Source organism: Dendrobates tinctorius, unplaced genomic scaffold, assembly GCF_039654945.1.
Source record: "Dendrobates tinctorius isolate UK_male_01 unplaced genomic scaffold, ASM3965494v1 ptg000011l, whole genome shotgun sequence".
Classification (NCBI taxonomy): Eukaryota; Metazoa; Chordata; class Amphibia; order Anura; family Dendrobatidae; genus Dendrobates; species Dendrobates tinctorius.
The window spans coordinates 121,526,532-121,549,942 of record NW_027361679.1 but is presented as its reverse complement, the minus strand read 5'-3'; the positions used below and the strand labels follow the sequence as shown (position 1 = coordinate 121,549,942).

The following is a 23,411-nucleotide window of genomic DNA, read 5'->3' as shown; positions in this document are numbered from 1 at the left end:
GACTCACCACTTCGCCATTGTGTAGGTACACCTGGGCCAGATCTGTCCCCCGGGGCAAGGTGACTTCCCCGGGGCCCACGTTCAAAGCTCTTATGGGGACGTGTTCTCGCTGGACCACAGCTATCGTACGAGCAATCATGATTTCTTGGTCCGCTCCTCCGCCTACCACAGGTTGAACTATCACCTCCAGCCCATCAAGGTTGTGATGAGTCCCCACTGGAAGGTGTAATATACTTTCTCGCCCGCGAGGTAGGATTACAGACTCCTTCCCAGAGGCCCTGATGCCCCCTACTGCCTGATAAGACGGCACACTCTTCTGCGTCCCACAGACACAGATTAATCCCTGAAGGGCTTCTTGAGTAGGCTTGTGTGTGGCAGCCTTCTTCCAACTGGGTCCCCGTTTGGTGAACATTATCTGATCGAGTTCTCGTAGGATATTCATTCCCAGTACTACAGGCACATCTTCTTTGATGAGCTCAGGGACTAGCAGGATGCCTTTCTTCCCTACTTCTTGCCCACAGATTCGAATATTCATCCACACGACCCCTGTGACTGGGATCGGCAGCAAACAACCGGATCAATGTCTCCTCTGGCTTGGCCAGGGCTTGAGAATGCTGTTTGAAATATGATTCTGGCATCGTTGTCACTTGTGAACCGGTATCTGTCAAGCAATCCACTGGAACACCCTCAAATTCAGCATGCAGGATGGGACTCCCAGCAATTAGGTGTTCATTATGATAAGGAGCGCCTCTCTTCTTTCTTCCCCCACAGAGTGCTGCGTTACTGCGGGGGTTGGTAGTTTAACGGCGGCTGTTGCTGACTTTGAGCATAATTCCGGCAATCCCTGGCAAGGTGCCCTTGTCCTCCACATTCCCAGCATTGGATGACTCCTCTTCGCCGAGGGGCACCCTGAGCCTGTCCTCGCGCCTCTGATGCCTGGCGGGGGGAACTTGCACCCACTGACCCCTTAACCCCTTCATGACCCAGCCTATTTTGACCTTAATGACCTGGCCATTTTTTGCAATTCTGACCAGTGTCCCTTTATGAGGTAATAACTCAAGAACGCTTCGATGTATCCTAGCGATTCTGAGAATGAATTTTTGTTACATATTGGGCTTCATGTTAGTGGTAAATTTAGGTCGATAATTTTTGCGTTTATTTGTGAAAAAAATGGAAATTTGGCAAAAATGTTGAAAATTTTGCAATTTTCAAATTTTGAATTTTTATTCTGTTAAACCAGAGAGTTATGTGACACAAAATAGTTAATAAATAACATTTCCCACATGTCTACTTTACAACATCACAATTTTGGAAACAAGATTTTTTTTTGTTAGGAAGTTATAAGGGTTAAAAGTTGACCAGTGATTTCTCATTTTTACAGCAAAATTTACAAAACCATTTTTTAGGGATCATCTCACATTTGAAGTAACTTTGAGGAGTCTATATGGAAGAAAAAAAACAAAAGTGACACGATTCTAAAAACTGCACCCCTCAAGCTACTCAAAACTACATTCAAGAAGATTATTAACCCTTCAGGTGCTTCACAGGGACTAAAGCAACATGGAAGGAAAAAATGGACATTTTAATTTTTCCAACAAAAATGTTCTTTTAGCATCAATTTTTTCATTTTCACATGGGTAACAGGATAAAATGCATCCTAAAATTTGTTGGGCAATTTCTCCTGAGTACACGATACCTCATACGTGGTCATAAACCACTGTTTGGGCACACAGCAGGGCTCAGAAGGGAAGGAGAACCATTTGACTTTTTGAATGGAAAATATGCTGGAATATTTAGCGGACACCATGTCGTGTTTGGAGAGCCTAAACATTGGAGCTCCCCCACAAGTGACCCCATTTTGGAAACTAGACCCTCCAAGGAACTTATCTAGATGCATAGTGAGCACTTTGAACCCTCAGGTGCTTCACAAATTGATTGGTAAAAAAAAAGTACTTTTTTTTCGCAAAAATTTTCTTTTAGCCTCAGTTTTTTCATTTTCACATGGGCAACAGGGTAAAATGGATCCTAAAATTTGTTGGGCAATTTCTCCTGAGTACACCGATACCTCATATGTGGTCATAAACCACTGTTTGGCCGCACGGCAGGGCTCAGAAGGGAAGGAGCGCCATTTGACTTTTTGAATGGAAAATATGCTGGAATATTTAGCAGGCACCATGTCGTGTTTGGAGAGCCTAAACATTGGAGCTCCCCCACAAGTGACCTCATTTTGGAAACTAGACCCTCCAAGGAAGTTATCTAGATGCATAGTGAGTACTTTGAACCCCCAGGTGCTTCACAAATTGATCCGTAAAAAAAAAAGTACTTTTTTTCACAAAAATTTTCTTTTAGCCTCAGTTTTTTCATTTTCACATGGGCAACAGCGTAAAATAGATCCTAAAATTTGTTGGGCAATTTCTCCTGAGTACACTGATACCTCATATGTGGTCATAAACCACTGTTTGGGCCCAGAAGGGAAGGAGCGGCATTTGACTTTTTGAATAGAAAATTAGCTCCAATCGTTAGCGGATACCATGTTGCATTTGGAGAGTCCTTGTGTGCCTAAACATTGGAGCTCCCCCACAATTGACCCCATTTTGGAAACTTGACCCCTGAAGGAACTTATCTAGATGTGTGGTGAGCACTTTGAACCCCCAAGTGCTTCACAAAAGATTATAACGCAGAGTAGAGAAAATAAAAAATATTTTTTTGTCCTCAAAAATTATTTTTTAGCCTGCAATTTTTTATTTTCACAAGGGTAACAGGAGAAATTGGACCCCAAAAGTTGTTGTCCAGTTTGTTCTGAGTACGCTGGTACCCCATATGTGGGGGTAAACCACTGTTTGGGCACACATCGGGGCTCGGAAGGGAAGTAGTGATGTTTTGAAATGCCGACTTGATGGAATGGTCTGCGGGCGTCATGTTGCGTTTGCTGAGCCCCTGATGCACCTGAACAGTGGAAACCCCCCACGAGTGACCCCATTTTGGAAACTAGACCACCCAAAGAACTAATCTAGCTGTGTGGTGAGCACCTTGAACCACCAAGTTCTTCACAGAAGTTTATAACGCAGAGCCGTGAAAATAAAAAATAATTTTTTTTCTTCAAAAAATAATTATTTTAGCCCCCAATTTTTTTATTTTCCCAACAGGAGAAATTAGACCCCAAAATTTATTGTGCAATTTTTTCTGAGTATGCTGATACCACATACATGGGGGTAAACCACTGTTTGGGCACACGTTGGGGCTCGGAATGGAGGGACCACTGTTTGACTTTTTGAACGCCAAATTGGCTGGAATAAGTGGTGGCGCCATGTCGCATTTGGAGACCCCCTGATGTGCCTAAACAGTGGAGACCCCTCAATTCTAACTCCAACCCTAACCCCAACACACCCCTAACCCTAATCCCAACCCTAATCATAACCCGAACTACAACCCTAACCCCAACACACCCCTAACCCTAACCCCAACTCTAACGCTAACCACAAGCATAACCCTAATCCCAACCCCAACCCACCCCTAACCCTATTCTTAACTCTAATTCCAACACTAAGCCTAATTCCAACCCTAACCCTAATCCCAACCCTAATTCCAACCCTAGCCCTAATTCCAACCCTAATCCTAATTCTAACCCTAACCCTAATTCTAACCCTAACCCTAATTCTAATCCTAACCCTATTTCTAACCCTAACCCTAATTCCTACTCTAACCCTAATTCTATCCCTAACCCTAGCCCTAACCCTAACCCTAATGGAAAAATACAAAATTTTTTCTTTATTTTATTATTTGTCCCTACCTATGAGGGTGATAAATAAGGGGTTTATTTACTTTTTTTTATTTTCATCACTGTGAGAGTTTATCACAGTGGTCAAAATAAATGAATGAATCTGCATCCGGCAGATTCGAGTGAGCGCACTGCGCATGCGCCCGCCATTTTTCAAGATGGCGGCGCCCATGATGCGGGACACAGGGACGGCCAGAGGGACAGGAGGTACCGGGGAGGGTGAGGGGTGGATCGGAAGGCTGGGGGGAGCGGAGGGAAGGGGGAGGGGAGCTGATGATAACTGCGGTGGCGGCGACAGCCGATCATTGCCGTCAGTCAGTGGGGGGTCTCATCGGTGTCTGCGGCCATGGCTGATGCTATTGCAGCATCGGCCATGGCTTGATTGTAATATTTCACCAAATTTCATTGGTGAATTACAATCGCACTGCGCATGCGCCCGCCATTTTCCAAGATGGCGGCGCCCATGAGCCGGGACAGCGGGACACCGGGAGCCAGAGCGGGACTCGGAGGCACCGTGGAGGGTGAGGGGGTGATCGGATTGCGGGGGGAGCAGAGGGAAGGGGAGGGGGAGCAGATTGTGACGGCGGCGGTCGGTCGCTGCCGTCAGTCTGTGGCGGGGGCCGATCGTCCCTGCCAGCCGGTGTGGGCGGGGTTAAATTAGTGTCTCCAGCCATGTCCGATGCTACTGCAGCATCGGCCATGGCTGGATTGTAATATTTCATCAGATTTCATTGATGAAATATTACTGTCACTCTGATTGGCTGTTTAACTTTCAACAGCTAATCAAAGCGATCGTAGCCAAGTGGAGGCTAAACCACCCCCCCTGTGGTGAAGTATAAAGGGTTCTGTGTGCGGGTCAGGTGACCTTTCATTGACCCCGGTCACCCGACCCGCAGGAGGCTGATTTATACCATGACGCCTACGTAGGCATCATAGGTCGTTTAGGCACGACTTTTCATGCCTACGTAGGAGTCATGGTCTGGAAGGGGTTAAAGCTCGGGCTAAAGGATGGTTATATGAGTGCGTTGAGACAGACTGTTGCTCTCCCATTCTTTGCTCCATCTGGGTTAATTTATCTTGCATGCTGACAAGAGATTGCTGCAAGTTGTGCACTACCTGGACCAGCACCTCCTGATGATTTGGGTCTCCTCTGGTATTGGCACCCTGGACATGCATCACACCAGACTCGTAACTGTCTTCCTTGCTTGGGGCCACTGCTTCTGCCAGGATTTGACGGAATGAAAGAGTCGGATCTACACGGACCCGTTCTGACAGTGCTCTCCTCAAGAATGTGTTGTGCAGTCCCAGAATGAATTGTTCCCAGAGTATCCAGTCTTTGGAGCCCATGCCACCGAGCCCATCTGTCTCTTTCCTTTGCACTTCTGCCAACACTTCTTGCAGTGCTGTCGCATACTGAGAGATCCCTTCTTCTTCCTACTGCAGTCTAGAGAAAAATTTGGCGCGGAGGTGTCCCGTGCTAGCAGTCTCGCCGTAGATCTTTTCCAGGAATTTCACTAGCTCCTTCAGGGTACTATGAGTGAGTTCTGGCTGTAGACAGACATTTTTATGGGTCTCTCCCTCCAAGGTAGTCAACGCAAAGTCCACTTCAAGGTCTGTGCTAATGTTATAAATCTTCAGGGTGCTTTGCAGCCGGGACACCCAATCAGACAGGGGCATATTATTGCCATCAAATTTTGGAAGCACACTAAATATGGTGCCCATAGGGAGTGTCCTGGCAGGGGTTCCACCAATGCCCTTAGCATCCCCACTAACACTAGCATTCTCGCCATTGCCGCCTTCTGCCTGCATCTTAGTGATAGTCACCCTTCTCGAAGTGCCACTTGAAGCGATGGCCGGGGGACCACCACAATGCAGGGAGACTATGGTACACAAGATGAGGTGCAAACAACAAAGGGTTAATTTATTTACAGGCAAGGAATGCATTGTTAGGAAAGAGTAAACAGGGGTGTGCAATGACATACAGTGTGTGGCTACTCTAACTGTAGCCTGACTGGCCGCTGCTACTTTTGCCACATGGCCACGGTGCTCTGTCTATTGCAGCCTATCCTTAGCCCTAAACATGTGCGCACATGGGGTTCACACTCACAGTAAAGTTGGTGTCTCAGTTCCTTCCTGGGGGCCCCCTGCAGTTCTCTGCAAGATGATTCCAAACCTGTTCCTAGAAACAGTGAACTCCCTCTTCTGAATTCCTTCCTTGTAGATCTTCGTGGCTCCTCGCAGTAGCACAGGAAAACCACCTTCGTTATCCCCAGAAGGGTCTACACAAGCCCACAAGTTCAGTCAGTACTAAGCTGCACGTTTTTCTCCTCACGTCAGTCTCCTGCAGACTCCCAGCTCCAAACTCTCACTGGGAAAACAGCCCATCCCCTCTCCATAGCTGGAAGAGCAAACCAAAGCAGTCTTTTGAAGGGTAGAATCGAATGTACCATCACATCAGCTAAGGGGGTGCTGTCTCTTAAAGGGGCAGCGTGTCTCTGCTGTCCATAGCAATGTCAGCCACTTACACCAACATAAGTAAATATTTTAATTCCTAAAAAAGAGAAAAGTATTGGAAGAGTAATATCTTTGTTAGCTAACCTGAAAAATTATGTTTGCAAGCTTCCAGGGCACACAGGCACTTTCATCATGCAAGTTAATAAATGATTGACAGAAATAAGAGGACAATATTTAAGAAATATTGTGCTCGAAACTACACAACTCAAATGACTTATACAGTGAGCATATTCAACACAGAAGTGTTTCACAGAATTTTATAACATTGAGCCTTGAAAATGAAAAATGCAAAAAAGTGGCTTGACCCCAAATTTATCATTTTCACAATCATAACAGGAGAAAATGCAACATACGATTTGCTGTGCATTTCTCTTGAGTTCAACGATATCCCATATGTAGTGAAAAACTCCTGTTTGGGTGCATGGGAAAGGAAGGGAAGGATCTCTAATTGAACTCAAACTGCTGGAATAGATTGAGGATGCCATGTCACATTTGAAGAGCCCCTGACATGTCAGCAGAAACACCCAAGTGACCCAATTTTGGAAACTACAGCTCTTGAGTAATTTAGGGGTGTAGAAAGCATATTAACCCTTAGGTGCTTCACGCAATTGTATAACATTGGATGGAGTCAATGGAAAATTTGTCAACTAAAATGTTGTGAAAAAAAGTGTTTGCCTCCTTCCTGATTTCCTATTCCTTGGCATGTTTGTCACACTTAAATGTTTCAGATCACCAAACAAATTTAAATGTTAGACATAGATAACACATGTAAACATAAGATGCAACTTTTAAATACAAGTCTTTATTATTAAGAGAAAAGGAAATCCCAACCTACAGGGACCTGTGTGAAAAAATCATTGTCCTCTAAACCGGACAACTGGTTAGGCCACCCTTAGCAGGAACAACTGCAATCAAGTATCTGCGATAACTGGCAATGAGTCTTTTACAATGCTCTGGAGTAATTTTGGCCCACTCATCTTTGTAGAATTGTTGTAATAACCATATTGGAGGGTTTCCAAGCATGGACCACCTTTTTAAGGGCATACTACAGCATCTCAATCGGATTAAGGTTAGTACTTTGATTAGGCCACTCCAAAGTCTTAATTTGTTTTTCCTAAGCCATTCAGAGGTGGACTTGCTGGTGTGTTTTGGATAATTGAACTGCTGCTGTACCCCAGTGGGTTTCAGCTTGAGGTCACGAACAGATGAGAGAAACAGCAAAATTTAAGAAATTATACATTAAAGTGTAAAAGTAAAGTGCCACCTCTAAATAGGGGGAAAACCAGTCAGGGAAACAAGTATCCCTGTGTTTCTGATTGAAGGTCCGTCCTCCCTTGCATTTATAAAATATGTGAGCTGTCCTCTGCAGTGAAAGAAGCTAGGTCAAATAATGCAAGGACAATAATAATGGGATGGAACCAATTTTGAGCTACAAATACATTCTCAAAAAAGGGCCACCCAATCATGAAAGAACAAACTATATGCACACAAGTGCATGGGACAATAGATGCTGTATGAATTAGTGTTTGTAGACTAGGTAAATTACTTTATCCTATTAGGAGAGTGAAATTGATACTAGACTCTAAGAACAAGAAACAATGTGTTACATCCAATAGGTGATATATAGAAACATCATATAAAAGGATGAATCATAGGTCAGGTAAGGAAAGGGCAATAAATTAGAGCGGTCTCGCCAGTCCTGTAGTCCACTTTCACACAGGGAATATCTTTCTGAAATGGTCCTCCAGAAAAGAAATGGGACGATAGTCATCCATATCAGTCCCTGTAGGGTTAGATATAGACTGATCCACAATACTCCCGCTCTGACAAGGGCAGTCCACAGCTATCCATTAGCTGAAAGGCTCTGCACTTTCCCTTATAAACAGGTCCCAACATGTTTCATCCAAGAACAATCATCATGGGACTATCTTGGGTTCATAATTGAAATATAAGGTGCTAAGTGCTACAACAATATGTGGGTCCCTCCACTCTCTGTCCTATTCTGCAGAGAGGGAGCTAAAGCAATGTGCTAAATATATATGGTCGATAATTGGTTAGCAGAAATCTACCAATTATTGTCCTGGCCCAAACGAATGATGTCACCCAAAAACATCCATTTCACATCAGTGAGAGTAGACAGTGTGCAAAGCCCCACTGAGCTTGCCAACACTTCTGGCTACTGGAACGCATGCCGGAGTGGTTCTTGTGTGGCTGGATCACTACCCCCTGTACAATTCATTTCTTGTCTGCCATGGAATCTCCCATTATCACTTCCGGGCGATGGAATGCTCTGTCCACTATAAGTGGAATGCATATGTCGACATGATGGAACCACCGTCACTTCCGACTGCTGGAACTCATGTCGGTGTCATTCCTGGCTACTGAACCGTATAGGTAGCATCCCCTCCGTGACCCATTTCCTGTCCTCCAAAATGCATCTAAACATAATTTCCCGGCAATGGAATGCATAGAGGTAAATAAACAAAGTGAAAAATACTGTCGTCGCAGGTGATCTTAAAACACACAGCAATTGAAAAAATCTTTCCCAGGATATGTCATGTTTTTAACCTGGATGCCATAGTGTGAACAGCGCCACATACAAGTCTTCATTGTGCATTTATATACCAAACAGCTGCCCCCTCCCTGGATTGGTAGGATGTGAGCGGTTGTCTCATTGGCATTCTTGCACCTGTGTTGCCGCCATCTTAACTATATGGGACCACTGCATCCTGGTAATGCATTTGTTTGGAGGCCTTGGCAGGTAAGCATCTCTGCCTTTCTTGCTGTATTTTTGAATTTTTGGAGGATGTTCAAGTCCTCTTTTTGTGCTATTGCTGTTTAGTGTTAGGGACTCGTAAACGTGGGGATCCGTGATGAGGCTTACGAGCTTACGTATTTTGGACAAAATATCAACTAATACCTCACATTTTTTAATGTGTTTTTTGCACTTTTTTTATTCGGGGTGCAGTTGGGCCCATTTGGTCTTGTAAACTGTGGTGTGTGTTCACATTGGATGCATCTTGATAGCGCTGGGCAGCCCGCCTGATCTAATAGAAGGGCGTAACTAAAAGGCTGTTAACCTGGATGCTGTGCATTGCCATAGTGTGAACAGCGCCACATACTGTACAAGTCTTCATTGTGCATTTATATACCAAGCAGTTGCCCCCTCCATAGATTGGTAGGATGTGAGCGGTTTTCTCATCAGTATTCTTGCACCTGTGTTGCCGCCATCTTAACTATATGGGTCCACTGCATTTGTTTGGAGGCCTGGACAGGTAAGCATCTCTGCCTTTTTTGCTGTATTTTTGAAAAGTGGAAGGGGGTAGCGGGGCAAAATACTATTTTATCATGTTCCGATTCAGAGGTGCACATACAAGAGGGGAAGAAAGTGATGAGTGCTCTGACTTGATGGCAGGTGTGGAGAATGAGATGGAAAATGACATGTGGATCCCAATTAAAAAAAAAAGTGATAGGATAAGTGCTACTAGGAGAAGGGGAAGGCAGAGGAATGTGTGGTGATGGTGGGAATAAAATGACAGTAGATTGAGTGGAAGATTGATAGGAATGATCATGGAGAGTGAATCACTTAGATCAAGTGGAAGTTCCATAGGATCAATTGTAGGGGATTTTGGAGAAGGTATCTCTTGGTATCTGTTTTGATCTATGTGTTTATTGGTACACTGTAATGTCTATTGTCTGTAAAAGTCCCCTCTATAATGTAAAGTGCTGCGGAATATGTTGGCTCTATAGAAATAAAATTATTTTTATTATTATTATTAGTATTAATATTAGTGAGGCAGAAGTGATCAAAAGAGGAGGAAGATGAGGATTGGGAGCAGGATAGGGGAGGTTGGAGGAGGAAGAAATTGGGACAGAAAGGAAAGAAGGGGGATTGGAAGATGTCATGGAAGGGGTGGCTGTATGTGGAGGATGTGAATTGGTGAATGATCGAGTGGTGGTAGTTGTCAGAGATTTATTCAGGGAAGAATATGTAGCAGTGGTGATAGTATTAATGGTATTGGTAATGTGTGGTGTGGATCGAGTGTTCCAAAGAGATAAGGACCCTATTGAAGGGTAATGTGAATGGTTGTGAAAGGTGTGGCGTGATAGGGTAGTAAGAGTTGTAAGGTGTTCCTTGCTTGAGAAAGCCTGGCCAATGTGAGAAATTGCAATATTTCCTCTATGAGAAAAGGAAACAAGCTTTAAATTACTAGCTTTTCTTTCTGCTAATTCTTTCTCAAATGTTTTGAGTCTGGATATAATATTTTTATTTAAATCTTCAAAAATGGGTAATGATTTACATTTGTCTAAATCAGACAACAAAGGTTCACATTGTAATGTCACTTTTAAAGCTAATATATTGCGTTTAGTTATTAAAAATCTTATCTGGCCCAAGGAACATGGATCCAAATAGTCGTTCCACGCTGTGGTGAATTTTTTATCTTCAGGTAAAATTGCAGGCTATATTAATATTTAGACCTTTGGGTATCCGATTTTTCTGCATACAGATTTCAAGAAAGTCAGCATCCAATTGATGTCTTATTCCTATTTACATACTATTTTCAAATTGGAAAAAAATGTTCAGTAGTTTTCTTGCAAATTTCGATATAACTATTAACAGATTCCATCCTTTTAGTTGTCAGTTCTGAAGATCCTATTAAGGATGTAATTAAGTCCTTTCTGGATTGTAGAAAAGTATAATATTTTAACTTCTAAGCTGCTCACAACTCCTGATTCCAAAGAAATTGTCCAGTAGAAAATATAAAAGTAATGGAAATCCTTTGGGGAAATTACTATCTATGCATAGTAAATTAGTGTGATGCAATCAAGTGAGAGACAGAATGTGGGCTTACCTGAATGGGTTGTGCTTACTGAGGCTTAACACTAGGAGCAGTTTGCTCAAGATGAAATGGGGTGCTGCTGACCTGGTTTGCTGTAGGAAGTTCCTCTAGTGGAGTTCCGGCAGAGGCATGAGAGCTGTGAGAAACCCTGTTTGTTTACCTCACTGGATGTATCAGCCTTTTATTCAAGTATAGACCATGGGTCTTCAAGCCACAGATTATTATTTATCAACAAATCCCAGCATTGGGTTTGGAAAAAAAACATTTTCTTTTAAATTGACTAGAGTTCATATTGAAGCATAATTTGTTTTCATTTCAGGATAAACTGTTCTTACAGCAATTTGGTATGGCAATGGGGACTCAAGTTGCCCAAAGTTTTGCAAATCTCTTCTTGGGGCGATTTTAGTCTTTATTGCCCATTACATCTGATGCTTACCGCAAAAATATTGAATATTATCATTATTACTTATTTTTAATTCTGTTTTTAATAAAAAAAAATCAAATAGTCAACAGAGTCGCAGGAAACATGTTTTGAAAAAAGAAGAACATTAGCTGCCAAAGATTTAAGAATCAAACATGAAGTGACGTGAAACTCATTCTCCTCCAGTGGTGTAATTTTCCAGAACTGTAACCTCTCTGGTGTGCAAGATGTTCAGTGCTCAGAGACATGGCCAAGATAAGGAAGACTGAAATTTGATCACCACTTAACAAAACATCAAGAGTGGGCCAAGAAATAGCTAGCCAAGCAGTGGAGCATTTTGATGTACTGCATATGATTTAGCATTGTCATGCAGAAAAATCATGGTTTTCTTAAAACAAGCATTTTTTTCCTGTACCACAGCTTGAAAAAATTGTCTTCTAAAAAATGGCAGTAGGTTTGGAAGTTGATTTTGAGTCCATATTCAACCTGAAATAGTCCAACTTTCTTATATTTAATAATACAAGCCTGTAGCAGTACCCCACCTCCACCTTGTTGGTGTCTAAGTTGAAGTGGAGGTCTGTGCCTGATATTGATAAAGCCATGAGCCCATCTATCTGGACCAACAAGAGTCTCTCTCATCACATCAGTCTATAAAACCTTTGAAAAATCTGTGTTCAAATATTTCGTGGCCTAGTCTTAAGGTTTTAACTTCTATGTCATGTTGAGTGGAGGTCGGGTTTCAGGATTTCTTACCTTGGCCATATCTCTTAGCACTGAACACTGTACTTCTGGCCACTCCATATTTTTGTGTGACCCTGTTGACTATTTGCAACAATACTTTGATGGTTCTGTGATCATGCCCCAATATCTTAGCAATACACTCCTCTACAAGACTTTTACCAATTTTTGGCTTTTCAGAGTAAAGTAAGTTTATTTTTTGGCCCATTTTGCCTAAGGAAATCAAGTCTCTTAATAATTCTGCACCCTCCCTCATTACACAAATGCACATAATTTTACAGTGGGTATGGAAAGTATTCATACCCCTTTAAATTTTTCACTCTTTGCTTCATTGCAGCCATTTGGTAAAAATTCAAAAAAGTTTATTTTTTTTCTCACTAATGTACACTCTGCACCCCATCTTGACTGAAAAAAACTGAAATGTAGAATTTTTTGCAAATTTATTAAAAAAAGAAAAACTGAAATATCACATGGTCATAAGTATTCAGACCCTTTGCTCAGACCCTCATATTTAAGTCACATGCTGTCCATTTCCTTGTGATCCTTCTTGAGATGGTTCTACTCCTTCATTGGAGTCCTGCTGTGTTTAATTAAACTGATGGGACTTGATTTGTAAAGGCACACACCTGTCTATATAAGACCTCACAGCTCACAGTGCACGTCAGACCAAATGAGAATCATTAAGTCAAAGGAACTGGCCAAGGAACTCGGAGACAGTATTGTGGCAAGGCACACACATGGCCAAGGTTACAAAAGAACTTCTGCAGTACTCAAGGTTCCTAAGAGCACAGTGGCCTCCATAATCCTTAAATGGAAGAAGTTTGGGACCACCAGACATCTTCCTAGACCTGGCCGTCCAGCCAAACTGAGCAATTGTGAGAGAAGAGCCTTAGTGAGAGAGGTAAAGAAGAACCCCAAGATCACTGTGGCTGAGCTCCACAGATTCAGTAGGGAGATGGGAGAAAGTTCCACAAAGTCAACTATCACTGTAGCCCTCCACCAGTCCGGCCTTTATGGCAGAGTGGCCCGACGGAAGCCTCTTCTCAGTGCCAGACATATGAAAGCCCACACAGAGTTTGCTAATAAAACAGATGAAGGACTCCCAGACTATGAGAAATAAGATTCTCTGGTCTGATGAGACAAAGATAGAACTTTTTGATGAAAATTCTAAGCGATATGTGTGGTGAAAACCAGGCACTGTTCATCACCTGTAAAATACAATCCCAACAGTGAAACACGGTGGTGGCAGCATCATACTATGGGAGTGTTTTTCAGCTGCAGGGACAGGATGACTGGTTGCAATTGAAGGAAACATGAATGCGGCCAAGTACAGAGAGATCCTGGATGAAAATCTCTTCCAGAGTGCTCTGGACCTCAGACTTGTCAGAAGGCTCACCTTTTAGCAAGATAATGACCCTAAACAAACAGCTAAAATAACAAAGGAGTGGCTTCAGAACTCTGTGACGATTCTTGACTGGCCCAGCCAAAGCCCTGACCTAAACCAAATTGAGCACCTCTGGAGAGATCTGAAAAAGGCTGTCCACCAACGTTCACCATCCAACCTGACGAAACTGGAGAGAATTTGCAAGGAAGAATGGCAGAGGATCCCCAAGCCGAGGTGTGAAAAACTTGTTGCTTCATTCCCAGGAAGACTCATTGCTATAATAGCTCAAAAGTGTGCTTCTACTCAATACTAAGCAAAGGGTCTGAATACTTAAGACCATGTGATATGTCAGTTTTTCTTTTTTAATAAATTTGCAAAAATGTATACATTTCTGTTTTTTTTTCCAGTCAAGATGGAGTGCAGAGTGTACAGAAATGAGAAAAAAATGAACTTTTTTGAATTTACCAAATGGCTGCAATGAAACAAAGAGTGAAAAATTTAAAGGGGTCTGAATACTTCCCGTACTCACTGTATATTGTTCATCCAATAAGCATTCAAGTTTATACTGCTTGGAGTTGCAAAATATGAATAAAAATGGTGATATCGTCAAAACCCTCACTTTACATTCTGCTCAGAGTGTATGTATTTAAGTCTTTTGATGCCTCCCATACTTATATTTGATGTGGTAACAGTGGCCTAACACTAGTTATTATTATTATTTATATAGCACCATTGATTCCATGGTGCTGTACATGAGAAGGGGCTACATACAAATTACAGATATCACTTACAGTAAACAAACTAACAATGACACATTGATACAGAGGGCAGGGGACCCTGCCCTTGCGGGCTTACATTCTACAGGATGGTGGGGAAGGAGACAGTAGGTTGGGGGGTTGCAGCAGCTCCGGTATTGGTGAGGTGGGAGCTCCGGTTGTGGTGCGGAGGCAGCGGAGTCATTGCAGGCTGTACGGTTCCCTCATAGCATCTATCTTTAAATTTCTCATTCTGGCTAGGTGGATTCAGTCCAGAATTTAAAAAGTAAGAGATATATAAATAATGATAATACTTTTGCGAGTTTTGGAGAGATTAGAAACAAGTACAATTTGCTTTCTTCAGATTTTATGTTCTTTTTAATTCTAAAGGAACATACTCAAAAATTTCTTCTCAATAGAACACCAAAAACAGAGATAATTTCTTTGCTACTCAGTAACATAGACCATAAAACATTTTTGAGTATAAAAAATATATATAGTCACTAGCTAAAGAGCCCTGCATTGCCCGGGCATAGTAATTAACTGTCATCCTGCTCTCTCCCTCCAAAGCCCCGCTCTCCACTCGCTGTCCTGCTCTCTCCCTCTGAAGCCCAGCTCTACACCCACCATCCCGCATTCTCCCTCTGCAGCCCCTGTCTCCACTGGCCATCCCACTCTCAACCTCAGCAGCCCCTGTCTCCACTGGCCATCCCGTTGTCTCCCTCCGCAGCCCAGCTCTCCATCCACCGTCATGCTCTTTCCTTCCACAGCCTCACTCTCCAATTGCCATCCCACATTCTCCTTCCACAGCCTCGCTCTCTCCCTCAGCAACCTCTGTCTCCACTGGCCATCCCGTTCTCTCCCTCCGCAGCCCCGGTCTCCACTGGCTGTCCCACTCTCTCCCTCCGCAGCCCAGCTCTCCACTCACCGTCCTGCTCTCTCCCTCTGCAGCCTGTCTCAATGGCCGTCCCGCTCTCTCCCTCACAAGCCCAGCTCTCTACCCGCATCCCGCTCTCTCCTTTAACATCCTTGCTCTCTACCCGCCATCATGCTCTCTCCTTCGGCAGCTCTCTCCCTCCACAACCCCAATTATTATGACATCTGTCATTCAAGACCAGACATGACGTGTCTGGGTGATGCGGGCAGACAGAAATCTGTTTCTCGGTTTCTGGCTACAAAACGCTGCTGCGAATAGCTACTAAAGTTAATTTGACCACTTATCCACTGCGCCCTGTGTTTTAGTAACTAACATGTAGTAAGAACATATGTTAATACAAGGTACACTATTAGTAAATGTGACCCAATCGATGTACATGCCAAGTCAGTTATCTACCCACTTAGAGCTTATTCAGAGCTGAGTTTGATCAATGTGTCAGTTTTAACTATCAGAGTTTCATCAGCTTTTCTCAAATAGGCAAAAAATATGATGGGGTTTCTCAATCTTCTCTTATCCGTCATTGAAAAATGGACTGTATATGGGTGGAGCACTGATGACACCCGAGTGCGCTCTGATTTGTTTTACAAACCAGCAAATATGCATTGTTGGGTTTGATCCATGCAAAATCAAATTGGTCTCACTGTCTTTGTGCCAACCACTTGGTCTGCAAAAATACATGCACATGTAAACAGCCTATAAAGTATGAGTAATATCCATGAAAAACAAGCATAGAATACTGTATGTATGTAAAAAGCTGATATGAAGGAGCACTTACACACATCTTCCAGCAGTCCAAGCATTCCCATTTCATCTTCAATTCTTTTTTATGGCATCAAATGCTTTAGAAAAGTCAGGATATATGTAAACCACTGCTTTATGAGAATCCACTTTAGAACTACCTCCCATCATTTGATATTACAAGATATTGTTTTAATTTAATAGTTTACGGTGTAAATTATCTGGTCCGTCCATATCCATATCATAAAATTCGTGCAGAACAGGAACGTCTTTGTTCTTTGAAACCAATGGGGGTGATTAAGATGTTTATGCCAGAAATCTGACGAAAAGACTCTAATAAGTCACCACCATCTTGGCATCTGCACAAAAAAATTAAATCCGTTGCCATTTATGCACCCGTCTTGACCAGCTACACCAATATGTGAAAACCGCTTAATGAATCAGATGAGTGTACTCCAGCGAGCGCTTCATTAAGGGTATGTGTACACGTTGCGGATTTGATGCGGATCTGCTGCAGAATTCCTAGTGATTTACAGTATAATGTTAATCTATGGGAAATAAAACCGCTGTGCACATGCTGTGGAAAAATCCGCGCGGAAACGCAGCTGATTATTTTCCGCAGCATGTCAATTCTATGTGCAGATTCCGCAGCGTTTTTACACCCATTCCATTATAGGAATCCGCAGGTGAAAAAACGCAGGCCAAATCCGCACAAAAGCCGCAATAAATCCGCAGGAAAAATGCAGTAAAAACGCTCGGATTTTTACCTGCGGATTCCGCCAAAAATAGCAGATTCCGTGCGGAAAATTCCACACACGAATCCGCAACGTGTGCTCATACCCTAAGACTGGCGTGAGCTACACCAGTATTAATGAATTGCTCCCAATGTCTTTGATATTAGTCAGCTCTGCACTTTCTGGTTGAGGCGGGTGACATTTAGAAAGAAAATGAAGAGATTGCCATTTCCTTTATCCTGCTCAGTTATATTTAATATTTTTATTACATATTTAAATTCAGTTTTTCTTTCCTGTCACTGTTTCCATCTTTGCTGTATTTGCGCATTCTATAATTTATTTTTATCTTTTGTACTGCAGTTATAATAATGACTTTTTCCTCAATCTCAATAGCTTTCTTTTTGGTATAACTTTATATTTAATTACAATTGTTTTGTAATATTTCTAATGCTTTTTTCCCATAATAAATGTTTTTTATTTGCAATACCTATTTAATATGTCTTTAAAAATGTCTCATGTCTTACTACCTTTATGTTAGAAGCCTTTCTCCAGGTTTGTGAGCTTCAGTGCTTATCTAGGCTGAATACATCAGTCTTTCTGAAGGTCATTATTTTTAGCTTCTCAAGAAAACATCCTGTTAAAAAAATGATAACTTATTATGTTACACTTATTATTAATGTATAAACAGAATTCAATACCCCAAATCTTTAAACCTTGGCTGGTTACAATTGTTTTTAAAGTATGAGGTCAATTTTTCAAGACTGTAACTCACCTAGAAAGGTACATACCAGAAGATTCAGTTTGTGATGTCTGTTTGTCATTGCAGTTCACCATTGTCTGAATAAGAGCAAGATCTGGTCTCACTTGCACTGCTCTGGTGATTGCCCGGGTAACTAATCCTACTGCATCTCTTATAAACTTTTCCAAACCTGAGCGGCTGACCTCTCCGTAAGCCAGTAACCCAGGGGGCATCCCATGAGTCTGCATCTCTTCCACTTTGAGAGGCTGTCCAACCATCCAATGAAACTCTTGTACTTCCAAGCCACAGTCCTGAGCAGCCTTGAATACTAAAGAGGAATGGTGTGCATCACATCCATGCAGGAGCAAGGGAATCTGAAGATCCTTAATATCTTCAAAGTGATGATGCAGGTAAATTTCTATAGCGGAATCATTGAGAGAACGAATGTTGAGGATGTCACGTGTCATCATACTTGTATTAGTTGTCAGATAGTCAAGAATCGTTGTTGTTTCCCATGGGTGGCAGGTAATAACCAGAAGTTCCTCCCAGCTGTTGTTTTGTAACACACTACCTAAAATTTCCATGAGGGAACCAACTGAGCTTCGAGTATCCATAAGCAGATGGAAGGGATTCTAGAAAGAAACAAATATTATTTGCTTATAATATATTTTACGTGTCAAGCATTAAAAGTGTACAAAACTGTCATAGACAAACTTAAAGAGTAACCACTGTTATAATTTTTCTTTCAAAAATCAATAGTACACAAAAATAAGCAACTTTGCAATATATCTTATCAGAGAAAGCTGCTTCTTTCTGCACCAGTGTTAGGTTGAACAATAAATAATATTCAATAGTTGCCTGACCCAGGCCCAATGGGTGTTAATCAGTGGTCACTAAAAGAATCACACCACACACAGTCAGATGTAATCTCTCTATGATCAATCTATGGCATAGCTCCAAGAGAGTAAGAGCGAGAGAGCGTTTATTGATTCAACATAGGTTTATATGTCTCTTGTAAGGGGGCTTGGTAAACTCTAAAATGGGAGTGTTGGGACGTGTTCCATGGGTTAGTGGATTGGTCAGTGAGCTTGTCCGGGCGGATCGATGAGGTCATCTGGCTGGGTTGGTCCATGAGGTCATCACAGTGGGTGTCGTCGTGGGTGGATCCATGGAGCACATGTTGGTTTGGGCAAACAGGAAATTCCAGTTCCATAAGCACATGGCATGAGGTAAGCAGGAGATGGCAACCATCTTTAGTGTCACACTTTGATCTGAAAAAGCTCATGTAAGGTGAAATAATACACTTGAGGTTAATTAAGTATTTGAACTTAATGCTCTCCTTAACACCAGAATTGATAATTCAATATCAAAATTCTCAATTTTGAGATAAAATTTGTATTCAGTGAAGACACATTTCTACACCACTAAGTTGGGAGATAGCAGTTGCTACTGATAGGATTCTATGTAGACGGGAGGTGGGAGAAGGAGGGAACAGCTAGCGACAGAGTTCATCCCTTCTCCCGAGGACATAGAATCTTATCAATAGCAATTGCCATCATCTATCTCAGTAATGTAACAGTCCGTCTTCACTGAATACAGATTTTACCCTTGAATTGAGAATTTTGAGAATAAGTGATCAGTCCAGGAGAAAGAAACAGATTTCTCTGATAGCATATATTATAAAATAGCTTATTTTCATGTACATTACTGATTTATGAAATAAAAATGACGGTTATACTATAAAATAAGTAGTAAGATACAACAGATGCAAAAATGGCCTTTAATCTTAAACCCTCTCCATTTAAAGTAGGATTGTAGTTGATCCAAAAAACATGAATTTTATAACTAACAGGGATTTCAGAGACATTACATCCATTGATGAAAAGACACAGGTTTCAATAAGCTGGCTTAGACAAAGTATTAAGCAAGCAAGTTTCTCAATCAACTGTATAGGAATATTAGGTCACTTTATAAAATATGTTTAGATGTGATCCTATTAGAATTGACCTTAGACATTGGTAGCACGCTGATGACATCAGTGGACTGACGCAAGGGGCTCTGTAATATCGCTGTAACTGCTGCCTATGCCGAGCCCCTGACAACATAGAGAAGTCCCAACTCTTTAGGGAAGTTTTAGTAGGTGAACATAAGCTGTTTTTTTCAGGGGCGCACCCTCTTGAGGATGCTACAACTACGTTGGTCCAACAGTTTGGTAGCAATAAGCAGTGTATATTGATAATTGGTAGGAGCATTATTGCCATAAACCTGAGACAAATATTTATGTATAGCTGCTGATATGCTCTGCACTTGGTACTATGTTGTATACTGACCATTGTGTATATTATTTCTGTTCTATTTGAATTGTACATTCATATCAATATACTTATTTTTTTATAGTAAATATATTTACTGTGTAGTTGCTAAAATACTCTTTGTGTAGTCTTTCTATGTATTTTTAGTCACTTTGCTTGTTTCTTGAAATATATATACTGTACTAGATGGTGGCCCGATTCTATCGCATTGGATATTCTAGAGTCTCTGTTAAAATAAAAAATAGTTATATCCTCACCTTCCGACGGCCCTGATCTCCACTCCACGCTCCACGCTCCCGGCATCTTCCAGTCCCAGTAATGCTTTGCGCGAAACACCGCTGATGACATCGCGCTCTCGCAAGACGTCATCTCTGGCCCTTCGCGCTAAGCATTACAAATTTATGTGTTCCTTTTATTTTTTTGAGTAATATATATATATATATACATATACAGTATGTACACACACATGGGACAAATCTTATTACTATGAGTAGCTAAAAGTCTAGCAGAAATATATCTATCATGAGATTACTGTGGTCTGAGACATGAGGAGACCATGGTTATAACAGACTTGGCACAAGTCACTACATTTGGCAGACTCCAGAGACATCCCAATACCCTTTAACCCCTACACAGGGATCTGGCTTTACAATAGGGCCCAGTAGAATGCTACCAGGGAAGAGCTGGCATCCAGAGGTAGGAATGGTCGTCAACCAGTGCCAGAGTCGAGAGGTAATGTCAAGGTCAAAATCAGGATCGATAAAAATAGTGAGAAACAAACCAGGGTTAAAACAGTAATACACTAAACAAACCAGGAGGAGACGATGCACACCTAAACACTAAGCTAAATCTGGTAGCTTCCATTTTAGTAGGGTGTGATGCTCTCCAATTATACATGTTCCACAGTAGGACTAAGTGAAAAAGTAAAAAAAGAAAGAAAAGAAAATATGTAAAAACGTAAAAAAAAACAAAACTATAAGTGCAAACAAACTATGAAAAGCCATTTCGCTACACAAGATGTAGCGTTTGTGATAAAACAAATAAACAAAACAAAGTACACATAATTGGTATCACCACATCCAGAACAACCCACTCTATAAAACTGGCAGGTTATTTATTCAGTATGGCGAACGCCATAAAAATAAGCCCTCATACAGCTCTTTTTGATAAAAAATAAAAGAGTTACAGCTCTCAGAATGTGGAAATGAAAAAACTACTTTTGATAAAAAGTATTTTTACTGTGTGATAGCAGCAAAACATAAAAAAACAGATATAAATCTGGTATTGCTGTACTCGCACCAACCTGAAGAATAAATCCACCTTATCACTTGTACGGCTCTGTGAACCACACAAAAATAAAAATAAGAACTATTTTAGTACTGCTGTCTATTTGTTCATTCTACCACCAAAAAAAGCAGAATAAGGCTCGGCTCACATTTACCCTGCGTAGTGATGAGCGAGCATGTTCGCCACTACTCAGTACTCGCCCGAGTATCACTATATTTGCGGTATTCGGCGAGCACTGAGCATTTCCGGGATTATTCGGCAGGAGCTCGGGTCTCAGCCCTGCAAGTTTGGCACTCTTTAGAGCAACAATCAACATGCAGGGATTGTCTGCCCCGCACTGTAATGCCGCAGCCATCTTTGATGTGGTATTACAGTGATTGGCTGGCTGCACAGTGTCATCCGATCTATAAGAGAAATGCCACCGACCTGCTCGTCACAATCACGTCCAAAATCAGACAGCGTAGGGAGAGCTGCTGCTGAGATAGGGAGAGATTTGTGCTTTTATTAGTTAGTGTGGGTATACCATCGTTGAATCCACATATCCAGCTAAACCAACAGTCTCTCTAAGGACTAATTACGGGGTATATAGATTGCAGTGCTAGGTAGGCAGGGAAGTGTATGTGCGCATATACACATCAGTGCAAAGCATGCAGACACTGTAAGTGGGTATATAGATATCATTGCATACATCAAAAGGGTCCTTTTACTGTCTGCTGCTGCTGCTGCCTATTACATATATACCTAGCACCAGGTATCAGTGGCAAGTAATATTTTTGTTTGCACCTTAATCCTGATTATATTATTGCAAAGCAATCCAGAGCCTTTTTTTTCCTCCATTTGCTTGTTGACACTGCAGACTACAGCCAGATGCTTTTAATACTACAACTTGAAAATCCAGCGAGTTGAAATAGCTTTGCCCATCCCAGGCATCATAATTTAGTGAGCAGAAAATTCTGGCATTTTTTGTGGTACTGTAGTATTTTTTGGAGCGGCTTATAAAAATTTTTGACACCATTTTGCTGGAAAAAAAATATTTAGCTGCCCAAAAAATATTTAGCTTGCAAAAAAATGTTTATCTGCCAAAAAAAATTTAGCTGCTCAAAAAATATTAAGCTGCCCAAAAAATATTTAGGTACTGTTCATATATTTAACACTGTGTTTTGTCCGCCACACCCATTGCATATCATTGCGCTAAATATTTTACAATTTGTCCTCCAAAGAATCTTTTAGTAGTGCCATAGCCTACTTAAAAAATACAGGCCACATATTTAACAGTATGCTATCTCATTGTCAGATACCTGATCTATCTCTGGGCTACAAATTTGGGCATTTCAGGCCTGCATTCACTGTTTTTGCTGTTTCTTACGGTAATTCTATACAGCATTTTTCTGTAAAAAAAACAAACATACAGGACACTTATTGAACAGTGTGGTATCTCTGTCAGATGCCTCATCTATCGTGGGCTACAAATTGAGGCATGTCAGGCCTCCATTCTACTGTATTTTCTGTCTGTTACCCTAGGGTTATACACTATTTTGGGGTAAAAAAATAAATAAATCCAGGCCACATATTGAACAGTGTGGTATCTCCATCAGACGCCTGATCTATCTGTGGGCTACAGGACTACAAATTGTGACATTTCAGGCCTACATTCTCCTTTTTTGGCTGTGTCTTACCGCAATTCTATACAGTATTTTACTGTAAAAAAACAAACATACAATCCACATATTGAAAACCACAATCTATGTCCTCCTAGCATTCCTCTGTAAACATCTCTGTATTTAGATCACTATTAGCGTGATCTATTTCCCTTTACAATTCTCTGTCTTCAGATCACAGATATCGCAACATGCTTCAGCCGCAGGACGATTATGGCCTAAGACTGAACATTTCTGGATGACATTTTTACAGTGTGAAACATTAGTCATAAAAAAAATATTTCTCTATAACACAGTCTGTGGACACTTAGTAATCCTCCCCCTTGAGATCCATCTGTAGGAATCCAGATATTAAAGCTACCAAACAAATATTATCTTTTAAGTTGAAACAGATTATTGAAGACATTTAAACAAGTTATTCAACATTTATTTAGCCTCCCTTGACAGAACAGTAGAACCATTATCATGCTGCATCACAATATTAGAGCAAGGGGAAAACAGAAATTCTTGATGCAATAACGCAACTGCCCCACAACAAAGGTGAACTGTACTACAATGCTGTGAACAGGATAAAT

At 41.5% G+C, this 23,411-nt stretch overlaps 1 protein-coding gene across 1 annotated transcript in view; it reads right to left on the bottom strand.

The window, feature by feature from the left end:
• Window positions 1-18,200, bottom strand: part of GRIN3B (glutamate ionotropic receptor NMDA type subunit 3B) — a 205,238-nt gene extending 187,038 nt beyond the window's left edge. Inside the window, exon 1 of the mRNA XM_073547024.1 lies at window positions 17,613-18,200. Within this exon, the coding sequence (XP_073403125.1) occupies window positions 17,613-18,193 (581 nt within the window). The 5' untranslated portion in view covers window positions 18,194-18,200. The remainder of the gene's footprint in view (window positions 1-17,612) is intronic.
• Window positions 18,201-23,411: the final 5,211 nt, after the last annotated feature.